Raw genomic sequence first — 12,282 nt, 5'->3', positions numbered from 1 at the left:
CTCGGCCCTGCGCACTGAGCGATGTTTGTCCGCCATCGCGGCGGAGGAGGCGGGTGAAGGAAGCGCCGCCGCCGGAGCGAGGGCCCCGCGCCGCCGCCGCCGCCGCCGCTTCGCCTTCCGCCGCTCCCGCCTCCCCCCACCACCCCGCGGCCCGGCCGGCCCTCCGCGCAGTCCCGGGGCCCGCAGCGCGCGGCGAAGATCGCCGGCGGCCTCTCCCGCCCGGCCCCGCCGCCCCCCGCGCGTCCTCCGCGCCCCTCCCCAGGGGGGCGCCGCCAACGCCGGCCCCGAAGATGTCGAACCTGAGCAAGGGGACGGGCAGCCGGAAGGACACCAAGATGCGGATCCGAGCCTTCCCCGTGAGTACCGGCCCCGCGGGGCCAGTAGGCCGCCCGCGCCGGGGACGGCCTCCGCAGGCCTTGCGGCCTCGCGCCCTGTCAGCCGTGGGGGCGGGGGGGACGCCGGGCCGGGCCGGCCGCGGGCCCGCTGGGGGCGGGCGGCCGTCGGCGGGCCGGGAGGCGCCGGGTACCGGGAGCGGCGCTGCGGGTCCGCCGCCGGTGGGCGGTGCGGAACGGAGCCCCGCGGGCGCCCGCCGCCTGCCCTGAGGCACCGCGGTGCGGGGAATCCGCGCGGGGCGGGGGGCGGCCGGCAGCTCTTTGTTTTCAAGGCAGAGGCCTCGGCAAGGAGTGGAAGGTTACGCGGCTTCGTCCACGACGCCGGTTAGCTCCGGAAGGGGGGTGGTATTCGTTTGTGTCTTCCGGAGAGTTTCCTTGTCGAGAATTTATTTGAGTCTCTACGCCGTGAAAGAGGCTGTAAGTCGTACGATTATGAGACTTAGGTGGCGGAGTGCCAGTCGTTGCTGTAAAAGTCGGGCGCAGGTAACTTCCGTGCGTGTTCTGTAGGGCCGTGGGCATGCTGTGCCATCCCTTGGATTGCGGATGGGAATGAGCCCAATTATTCATTTATTCTGCCATAAAGCTTGCAGTGTTTTGACAGTTGGTTCAATTAAAGCTTAGGACAGAATAACAACTACGGGACTGTTAATGGCGTTGAGAAATGAGAGACAGAGGAAAGCTGCATGAGGTTTGCCAGGAAGTGTGTTTGTGTATGTGTGCAAGCATGCACCGATGCGTGTGTTAAAAAGAAGTTACTTTGTTGAGTCACTGGCATGTGGGGCTTAGCGTAACTTTTTGATGTTACGCCTGATCCTGGTAGGTAGTAGTACAGAACTAATGTGCCCTGCTTTTATAGAGAAGCTGGGCGTACCTGTTTATCTTATTTACTGACAAGGAGTATATCAGAATATTTGCTTTGTGACAAAACTCGCTGATAAAGTTGGAGGATTGTCTATATTTTCAGCAGCTTCTTTAGTCACTGTACTGTGACTGACTGCTTTCCTCTTCCCTCTACTTCTGATCATCAACAGTTGCACTTAGTGGTAAAAGTCAAAACAAAGAAGTGAGCTGTGAAACGAGCGACTTCTAGCTGGAGAGAGTTTTTGGTCTCCAAATTGCATGTATTTCTTTCAGCAGTCTTTTTTAAGGTTGGTTTTGTTTGGATATTCTGACTTGTAGGAATAAAGTCTTCCTGCAACGTGGCTGGGGCTTTACTGACAAAAAGTAGGAAAGTTTTACAAAAATCAACCATGATATAAATAATATGTACATTTTATAACCAACTATAGCAAAAAAAAAAAAAAAAAAAAAAAAAAAAAAAAAAAAGCAATCTTTTAACTTGATGAACAGATTCAGTTATTACAGCTGAATGTGTGGATATGCATTAGCCAGCACCAGCAAATTCAACAAATGAGATCAAGTTTCCAAGTGATTTTTTTCAGTGCTGTTACAAATAAGGACGTGAAATTAGATTGATGGGTGAAGATCTCTGCTCTTACAGAAATGCAAGCATTGTCATCATTTTTTTCTTCTAAAACCATTCTTGTTCATGTTTTTCTCTTCAGTTTAAAAAAATGTTTAGATTAAAATTCTGAACAAAATCCATCAAAGCTCCCTGAATTATTGTCTCCCTAAAACAACAATAAGTCATATAGCCATCAGGGCGTGCAGATCTTAAACACTTGGTGATTTCTGTTGGCAGCAATTTTCCAGGTTTCATTCAGTAGATTTTCTTCTTTGAGACATTTAGTGGACGATCCTGTTGATCAGGCATTGATGGAGAAGAAGCGTGTAGTTGGTTAAGAGATTTGGAGGGCTTTGCCTTGCACGGTTGCAGAAGGCAATAGTTAGAGTCCACATTAAAATCTTAACACAGATTTTGCAGAGCCCCAAGTGTTTGTGTAGCTTCAGTCCTGTGAATGGTGCCAGCGACTGCAGTGGGATTACTCATGTCAATGAGGTTACATCTGTGTGCGGGATAGAGTCTATATTTAGAGTGTGTACTATTCCTACTTCAGTTATGGATCTTCACTCTTTTATCTCACATTTGGTGCTTCTGCTCTTCACTACTGATTTAGGAGCCTTCAGAGGTGACTTTGTCGGCTTCTTCAGGTTTTGTTTTGCAGGGTTGAGTCTCCCTGTTCTGCTTTAGTTGGTTTTGTGCGTGGAGGTTGCTGCTGACTGTTGTGTGAAAGTAGAAGCAGCCAGATTGGATGGGTATGGTTCCTGGAACGTAGCAATATTATGGAAATTCAATGCACGTAGGCTCTGTCCCTTTTTATGTTTTTATATTTTATTTTTAAACTTCTTCTCTGTCATTGTTGTATCTTGCAATAGATCAAGGAGGGATCAAATAATATTTTGCGAAATAATACTGTGCATTTTTTTTAGTAGCAATTAAGTAGAATTTCACAAACACCTTTTAAAACTACAAATGTTTTATCAAGTGATCTTCATGTTCTGGTATTTTTTCTAGATTCTTTATTGTTAATTTCTAGTAGTTGTCAGCAGAGTTGCCATTGTGGCAGGTCTCCTTTACTTTTGGCTAAGTCCTGTGATGTGCCATGTACTTTTTCTTACCTCATCGTGTGGTCTTTTCTTACCTTGAGCACATGGCATATTATTTTGCTAATTGAGTTGTAAAACCATTAAAAAAACAATTAAGGCAAATAATTTCCTGCACATTTAACCAGTATTTTTTTTTCTGTTCACGAGAGGAAAAAAATGTTTTCTTTACCAAATTAAAAAACTACCTTCTTAAAAAGAAATGTCTCCTCATGTCAAGTTTAAATTAATGGCAGTGACAGTCTTTGCGTCAGAAGTTTCAGAAGCTCGTGAAAGTTTCATGTGTGTCCAATGGAGCAAACTGATGAGGAGGAGGTGGTGTGGTTAAGTAATCTCACATAGCACAGCAGAAGGCTTTCCTTGCGCTGCTTTCAGTAACCACTTTGGGACTTTCAACTCTTTTATAACATATAGCTGTTCTGTATTTGTGTCACACTGTCTGATACCATTCTGTGTAGGGTCAGCATTAAGGCAGGAGTTGGAACTTAGTGTGTGGAGATTCTTGGGTGGTTGTAGGTTCTCTTTGGTTAAGCAACCTTTAAACTTTCTTGTTTCAAATTCAGAAACACTGGGGAAAAAATAGAAATATGCTGTAGCTGGATGCTAAAAGAATATAATTTGTGAAATGTCAAGTGATTGTCACTCATGTAAGTGGAATGTAACTTGTAATTTTTTTATTATTTGGAGGAGTGCAGTAGTATTTTTGCTAAATATATAGTATGTGTCTTATGCAGAAATACAGGTTTGATACTCCCACAAAACGTGGGTTCATTGCACTGGTTTTGAGAAATGCTGGGGGTTGTTTTTCACACCCTCCCCCAGCTGAAAGTACTCTCAAGTCTCAGGCTGCCTCCCGCTGTTTAGCTCTCAGCGAACCCGTTATTGCTGGCTAAAGGAATACTTCAAAACCTCTCAAACAATCTTACAGCAAATCTAATTTTAACATGATTTAGTTGACCTCTGAAAGGTGGTGCCAAAGAATGACAGTTCTGCACTTCAAGCTCTTGGAGAGATGTCTACAGCTGCAATCTGGCATGTATAATAAATTAGGTTTCCTGCAAGTGTGCTTGAGCTGCTTGGCGTGACTGTTTGGTTAGGGAAGATAGCCTTAGATGTGTTGTGATGGGAACGTTTTACAAAATAAAAAACACCCATTTCTTACAGGAATAAGCAGTATGTGAGAATTCAAGAAGGGTTTGATAATTCATTTTCAAAATCAGTGCAAGTAGCATTAAGTTATGTTGAACAATTTTTAATTTGTTTTGCAAGAGCTCATCCCTCTCTTAAATCAGTGTGCTAATGGTCACCCATAGGTTGGTGGCTAGATGTTCCTGAAAACCAGCATGACCTAATGGTGGGGTAGTGGGGTTTGATTTCTATAGCTCTGTATGTTTGGGTTTGGGTTTTCCTTTTTTTTTTTTTTTTTTTTTTTTTGTGCTTTTAGTCAGTTTTGTTTCCTGCAGAGCTGTCTTCCCTCTCTATAGCAAGACTGCAAAATAGTATTTTGCCAGTTCTCAGAACTGTCTATTCTGGTGAATCACTATTGTATGGTTACATTATGAATTCTGGAAAGCATTTGGAGAAATCCTACGCATGCATTTGAGACAGAATGAGTGTTTCAAGTATGTATGTTTCAGTGATTTTTGTTTGAAATACTCGTGCCCAAGAAAATTCTCATTTCATGCAGTCTCATGGAAGAAGGCAGCTTTCAATCCAGTTTGTCAGTTGATGTTACTTCTAAGTTCTCTTAGAACTTTCTTTGTGGAAGAAGTGACTTCAGCTCTTACATGAGAAAGTGCTGTAGCTCCTACCTCCACCGATGCTGCTCCTTTCCCTTCAAACCAGCAGCTGCTGTTTTCAGCTTCATATAGGCAGGATTTTTTTTCCCCCTCAGGGAATGCTGACTGCTTCTGTGGTTTGTTTTGGATCTTGGTGTATTTATGATACAAGTTGATATGAAGTTTGTTAAATTTATGCTGCAATTTGTAACGTGTAGATCTATCAAATCAAGAAGTTGGTGTAAATTTTGTATTTTGCTTGAGCGTCTTACAACAGGTAGAGCCTAGGAAACACACTGAACTGTAATTAAATTTTTAAATGACCAGATTAGGCAAGCCACATTTGTGTTTCTGCGTTGGCTTCTTCAGAGTATACCTGCTGTATTGCTGAGTGTGTTAGATGAATGGGAAGATACAGGGGATGAGATGAGGACAGAACTGGAAGATAGTTAACTGCAGGCTTCTTTGACTGATCAGAATAACTCATTTCCACTGAGTGCTGCAGTTCAGTGCGACCATCTACTTAACTTTGTGATTTTCCATGATTGGCTTTGTGAATCCTGGTTGTTCTATATTCTCAAACACTTAATTACAAGAGCATCTTGGCTACTTAACTGCATAGTGTATACAGCATTAATAACAATGTTTTTGTACGTTTATAACCTGGAAATAAAGAAGACCAAAAAATTAAAACACTGTTTCTTCTGATTAAGACAAACAAGTGTTTTGATGTGAACTAAAATTACAGAAATATGGGAACACTTGTTCTTTGTTGGACAATTAATCTTATGAGGCTTTCCCATTTCCATAGATATATCATATGTGTGTGTATATATATGTGTATATATGTGTATATATGCACACATACATTTTAAATGCTATGAGCAGACCGAATGTTCCAGCGTTAATTGTATCATTTTGAGAAGATGCTAACACTGATGCCAAGGTAGCCTTTGAATACTTAATGGTTTTTCTTTCTGTTTATTTCTAGCACACCATACATATTCTCTTTCAGTTGTGGTTTAACCTAATCTCATTAGAATTTCTCAGTTCTATAGGCATTCAGGGTTCAGCTGCAAGTTTTCTGGTTCTTCCCTTCTTAGTTTATTAACTTTCCTTTTAGATCTCAGTTCTGAGCAGTCATCATTCCACGTGGTCTGAGGTTGGAGTACGTGCCCCCGTGTGCCATTGGAAAGAATAGTGTTCTTTGTGGCTCTTGTCTGCATTTGAAATTTGTTTCATTTTTGTGCAAGACTATAAAATAGCCCCACTGGCTTGTTAAGGTTTCATACTGGCTGATTCAGTTGGAGCTTTTCAGGCGGCTCAGTAGTTTTCTCCCTCCCACTGTTGCATTGTACAGTAGTACGCTACACAATTAAGCAGGAGTTACTATTTTTTTCCCCTGTTGGACAGTGATAGATGAAAGGGCTTTATGAGAGTTGCAGAAAAACTGATCAATATTTTCTGCTATTGTATGTTATGATTTATAATAATAGGATATTTTTTCTTGGAAAACCATCATTGTTATAATTTTTCAAAATGCTTCTTTTTTCTGTTTGCGCAAGTGTGTATAATGAAATGTAGCACTGTTTCTCAGAATTTCAAAGATGTATCCTCAAGTCTTTGTCAGGAGCTTTGAAATTTTCTTCACCACCACTGATCTATCCTGTCTGATAATCTGTCTGTATGTGGTAAAAGCATTTTGTGATAGACTGGGACACATTTTTATAAGATAGCTCGAACGAGAGCATTCACAAAAAGCCCCAAAAATGCTCTGCTCTGAAGCAGGCTCTTGATTTTGTGAATACTGAATATGGTCTTTGGTTGCTAGAAGCTGAACATGTGAAAAACCAGCTCTTGAGAAGGAGGGAGCATTGGTTTCTTGTTCCAAATCAGTTTTTGAGGAGACGAGGAATAGGAGAGCATTAGAATAGAAAACTGCAGCATGCTCAAACACATTTTGTTGTTGTACAATGCTTTTGTTTTTTCCAAGTTTAGTTAAAGCCGGCATAAACTTAAAAATCATTAATGGTTCTTTTGTAAAGGTGCTGGCTTTGGAGCATCAGAAGAAGTAAATACTGTTGCACAAAAGAGCTCCTATACAGGCATTTTTAACGTACATGCTTTAGAGAAGGAAAAAAATTGTTTAATCCCTGAGTACAGCAAGGAGGGGAAGATCATGATAAATATTTACGTTTGGGTGGTACTTACTGAGGAGCTGACTACATCTTTTAATTAGTTCTGCACAAAACCAATGCTTGAAGGGTTAAAGGTGTCTTGTTGCACTTTAAATAAGATCTCACAGTATGTAAAATGTATAGAGATAACATGCTTTAGTTGTTTAGACTTATGGATGAGGTCTGTCAGTGGAAGGGCCAATTTTTTGTAATGCAAGTAAGAATAAACAAAAGCAGATTATACATCTGGTGGTGTTACTGATGAGCTGTAAATGTGTAAGGGTGTATTTCATGGCTTTTCTCTTTAAACTGTGCTGATTTTTGATGCATTTTAGAATGCTGATGGTGGAGCAGGGCTCTGCGCAGCGTTCTGCTTTCCCTGGTGGCTTTCAGCTGGGGCTGAGGCATGCTGCATCTCTCCTAGGCAGCATAAGATTGAGCATGATACCAGTCACTAATGTGAAAGAATTCCAAAAAAAAAAGAGAAACCCAAAAAATTCCAGTGAATGTTACTTATTTCTACTTGATAGTGTAAGCTATTGGTCTTAAAGTAAGAGAACTTTGATCGCATATGGGACCAAAGCGTGGACGCGTGCTGGCCGTGGCAGAGCTGGGAGCAGCAGCAGGCCGGGCGACCGTTGGGGCCGTTGGAGGCTGCCTGTGCCACGTTGGGGCTCTTTGAACAGGGAGGGAGGGAGTCAGACATCCCAGTGGCGTTCTTGAGGTCTGGTGTTTTTTTGTTGTTAGGTTGTAGGCAATTTTCCTTTCTGCTCTGAAGTCTCTACCACGTCAGAAATGATTCCGGTGGAGGATTGAGCTGCCTTCCCTCTGCTGCAGCCAAGAGCTCGCTCAGCAAGTAGGTGGCTTTGTGGGGCCGGCAGCGGGACTTACTGTGTGCTTGTTTGCCTCCCTTCACTAGTCCTCAGGCTTTGAAAAGCGTTTCCTTGGCTGCTTTAAGAACTATATTGCAGATTGAATTGCTGAATGGCTTCTAGCCTGTTTGCAGATGGTGAAAGGCACGTCCACTGGTTCGTCACACTTAGTGCCAGTGTTTCACCATCTGTCACTTCACCATTGAGAAGAGCCTGTTAGACAGGTACAGGGCACTGAGCTGGGGCGTGTGGCCGTCCCTGTGTGTCCCAGGCACCATCCAGCCTGCTGCTGGCAGCTGGGCGGGAGGCTCACTGCTCAGCTCCGCTCCGTTCCTCTTCTCTTCTGAGGAAGTTCAGATATTTTAATACCAACTGTGCTTAGGATTTTCTGCCATTACACAAACTTCTCAATTTTTTTTCCCGTAACTTTAATTTGGGAAAATTTGTCTTGAGATCTCTACTACTGATGAGTTTAGCGGACGCTTCTCATGATTCCTCAAATTACTGATACTTGGTTTTACTACTCTTTTGCTAGGAGATAAATGGGCAGTTTTGGTGTCAAATTTTTGTATTTATTCCTCTGTGACATTCAGAATGGATTTTCTTATTTTTTGAGTTAAACAATCCTAACTCTAGTTCTCCTTCCCCCTGCCAAGGGTGCAATTTGCGCCTCAAGTTATCAATGCAAAGTCAGAGTCGGAGCAACAAAGATTACTGAATAAGCCAAAAAGTTACTTCATGTCTGAAAATTCTTCTGTTACCCTGCAAAATTAAGCGTGAAAGATCAGGCTTTTTGAAGTGTAAACTAAGATCTAGCTCTTAACAGTTTCCAAATTAGCAAGGGCTTCAAAAGTATAGATGGTTTTCTCACTGTTGTTAGGTTGAAGTGATTGTGGGAAGAAAGTAGTTTCGTGATAGGTGGCTTATAATCCTTCTCTGTTTTCAGGCATGGTGATAATGTGTGCTGTGGAAATGTCATTGAATGTTTCTGAAAGAGCTGTGGTTAATAATACAGGCAGTGTCACTCTTTTGGCTGTGTAAGCGCTTCCATTCTGTAGCAGTGACAACTGTCCTTTGAATTAGAACTTCCAATTTTCTGCCTGTTAACAATTTGGGTTTTCTGGAAGTTTAAACAATACCAACTAGTTTTGTTCGTATACAACCTCTAAACAAGATTTCTCTCTTGATGGCAGGTGGGCAAAAGTTTGCACCTGTATTAAATAACATTCTGCTGTCATCTTTGGTTAAAGCATTTAATTCTAGGATAAAGTCTCCAGTGTAATTAGCAGAGACTTTGAAATGTCGAGAAGTTAATTTTCATCTCCTTTTTTTTTTTTTTTTCCCCTCTCTCCTTGTTATGACGTATCCAGACTCCCTAGAGGATGTCCTTCTATCCTTGCTGACTAAAGTAGGTGTATATGTCAAGAAGTTCGTGGAAAATAAATAGCAAGACAGATGAGGCAGAGTTAGGCTTTGTGTAAGTGATCTTGGACACAGTGTTTGCTGACTTTGACTATACTGTGTTGTTACTTATGCTACTGGTGGGATTTAAAAAATTTATTTATTTTTACAGAATCTTAAGAGCTGGTCTGTGTTAATCCATACGTACCAATAAGTGAATGATGTGAGGCTGGTAGCATCTTTCATTTTCCTTCACTATTCAAACAAATATTATTCTGCCTTTATCTGTATGAATGAGTGACTATTTGAAGGTGTATTTTTAAATTGAGTATCATAAATTGCAAATTAAAATCCTAAATTGGTTTCAAGACAGTATAATGTAGTTTGTGAATTTCTCCTGATGGACTGTCAGGGGAGGGAAAGTCTGAGTCTGTCTTATCTAGAGACTTACACTTGAAGTGCATGAGTTTGCATCTCTGATGGAAAAATGGAAAGGATTAGCAAATCTGGGGCACTAGAAATGAGTGAGCACACATTAAACTTGCTCTGAAGGAAGTGGATGCTGTTGTAATATGCTCCCGCTGTTTACATCTATCAAAAGGTAATGTTTTAATCCTAAGCAGTGTTTAGAGAGCTGACAAAAATATTTAGTCTTTTACACTTGTGGTATGCTGTGAATCAGTTTTGTGGAAGACTTGACCTTGGTCTGTGAGTATGTGGTGCATTCTCATAGTTGTGTGTTAGTGGTTACAAACACTTCGTGTGGATTTAGTGTTGGAAAAGCGTGCAAGGGCCTGCAAGTGGAAAGATGTCTGTCATCAGAGAATTGATATAGTTCTGCTTCAATTTAAATTAAGACCTATTACTTTCTCTAGAGTGCCTTGTTTCTGCTTTTTTTTATTATTATTAAAAAAAAGAAGAAGAAGAAGAAAATAAAAGATTTTAGACTATATTTTGTGTTTATTCAGTAATTGATTGTCTATCAAGTTTACATATTTCTTAATCTCAGCTGATTAATCCCCAGCAAGTGCTGGGGAGTTCTGCTTCATTTTTCTGCTTTCCATCAGGACACTGTTCTGCAGATTTGTAAGACTACTAGAGGGGCACCAGGAGAGAAAGAAGAAATAGTGATTTTAAGAAAAGAAAAAGGAGAGGGAAAAAAAAAAAAAGAAAAGGAAAAAACCAAACACTGGTAAGTTGAAGTGCATTGTTAGTTCAGGATGAGTCTCATTCTTCTGAGGCTGTGACTAAAATATAGAAGGGAAATTAGTCTGATCTTTCTTTAAATTTGTTCAGTTCTCTAAACACAGTAAAATTATTGCTGTGGAATGACATTTTCTGTTTGTTAAAGACTGACTTGAAGCCTTTCACAGACGGTCAAATTGTTGCTGTGTGGCAAAGCTCCTGTCAGGCCTGCTTTATTGCAAGAAAATGTTCCTTTTTGAAGGAGTGAGAGAATCTTTTATTTGTGGGGCTTTAGCCTTATTGGAAAAGGAAGTTCTTGGAGAACGTTACAGTTTGCTATAGAACTTATCAAAGCCAACCAACCAAACCCAGCCCCTTCCTTTCCAAGCCCCCACCCCAAAACAGCGCTGGGTTTGTGATGAGACCAGCAGTGCTCTCAGACAATGCCTTGGAGGTTGACCAAATCTATCAGTCACTGAGAAGGAGGTGCAACTCCAGCATTTCAGAAACAATCATTTTTTAATCTACTTATCGCTTCCTCTCCATGCTGCCAGAGCAGCTTTTCATTGCTGCAGAAAGCAAAATTTGAGCAAACTGTAGAAGGAGAGGGATTTTGCCACAATCCTGCAGCTCCTGGGTGTTTTAATTGACAGAGGGGTATTCCCTTTGTCTCATCTGTGCATTCTGCATGCTTCTGAGCAGAGTCTGGTAGAGTTGGAAGGATGGATGGATGTTGTGGTTTCTGAGCTGAGCTGAGCTGAGGTCTAGCGAGTTGTTTGGGCCAATTTTGTGGGCAGATTGGTGTGATTTTCCTGCAGTTTTTTTTTTTTTAACAAATGGCCAGAGTGGAGTAGTAACCCAAATGCAGAACTGCTTTAGGTCGGGATTTCTGTACTTTTTTTCTCTACCTCCTCTTTCATAGCTTCCATTCATGTTTTCGTGTATGTAGCAGTCTACCTGTTCAGATAGCACAGTTCAGGAGTGTTGTGTCTAATGATTAAGTTTGTCTGAGACGAGTTGTTTTTGAGAATGTGGATTATGGAGTTGTTGAATTCTTGACATAATGATGTTTTCTGGTGATCAAGCGTAGCCAGTGGTGTACCTCTGCCAGGGATGCTGATCACTAGGCAGCAGTGAAGATTTCAAAAGGAGTCTGAATATTGTTGGATTTTTGTCTGTTCCATAGCTAAAGGATGTGTAGTTTTGTATCTTAAAATGCTGTGTTCAGAGAGATTCTGGTAGCAAACACTAAAGCAATTACTATCTGTCATTGCAAATTCTTGTGTTTTAAATTAGTGATACTGGAAAAGTTTATAAAAATCCAGGTTGTGATGAGCTTCTGAGGCAAAAATGTGCTGCTCCTGCCCTGTTCTGGGTAACCTCAGCCAAGCTTCCTCCAGAATGAAGGACCCAGGCTGAGGATGCTGAACTATTATGCAATGCACTACTTGGTACTGTCTCGGTGGCTTCCCTTGAAGTGAAGAGATAGTCCAAGAGATGAGAGATGCTGTGAAGCTGGTCAGGACTGCGGTGGTGGTTCTTGATGGCAGCAGTCAGTCCCTGCCCATTTTGTCTGCTGACAGCTAGAAGTGGCAGTGGGAACAGACTGCAATTACTAGGTGCAAATGTTTACCGACAGAGCTGCTAAACTGGCTTGAATTGCCAGTATCCACTCATTTCCTTCAAGTTTTATGGTGTAAATGCTTGCATTCTGAAACTTCAACCTGTTCTTGCTCCAGTGCTTTGGGCATTAGATCTAAAGGATATGGTAGAAAGGATAAGGCAGGTGTTGGCTACATTTTTGAAACTTTTAAGAAACTTTGCTTTGCGGTAATCCAGTTCTGGATGTATCCATGTCACTTGGCAGTGTATAGAATCAAACCGCAAATTGCAGAAGAACAGAGGGGTGATG

General features: G+C 41.8%; 1 protein-coding gene across 2 annotated transcripts in view; it reads left to right on the top strand.

The window, feature by feature from the left end:
• Positions 1–290: 290 nt before the first annotated feature.
• CUL3 (cullin 3) overlaps positions 291–12,282 on the top strand; it is a gene marked incomplete at its 5' end in the record, with an annotated part of 49,770 nt that continues 37,778 nt past the window's right edge. For both annotated transcript variants that reach the window (XM_079539499.1, XM_079539498.1), the window contains one exon: positions 291–356. In XM_079539499.1, the coding sequence (XP_079395625.1) occupies positions 291–356 (66 nt within the window). The remainder of the gene's footprint in view (positions 357–12,282) is intronic.

Source organism: Tetrao urogallus, assembly GCF_951394365.1.
Source record: "Tetrao urogallus genome assembly, chromosome: 9".
Taxonomy (NCBI): Eukaryota; Metazoa; Chordata; class Aves; order Galliformes; family Phasianidae; genus Tetrao; species Tetrao urogallus.
Note: the sequence above shows the minus strand (reverse complement) of the source record. Positions and strands in the feature narration are given on the sequence as shown.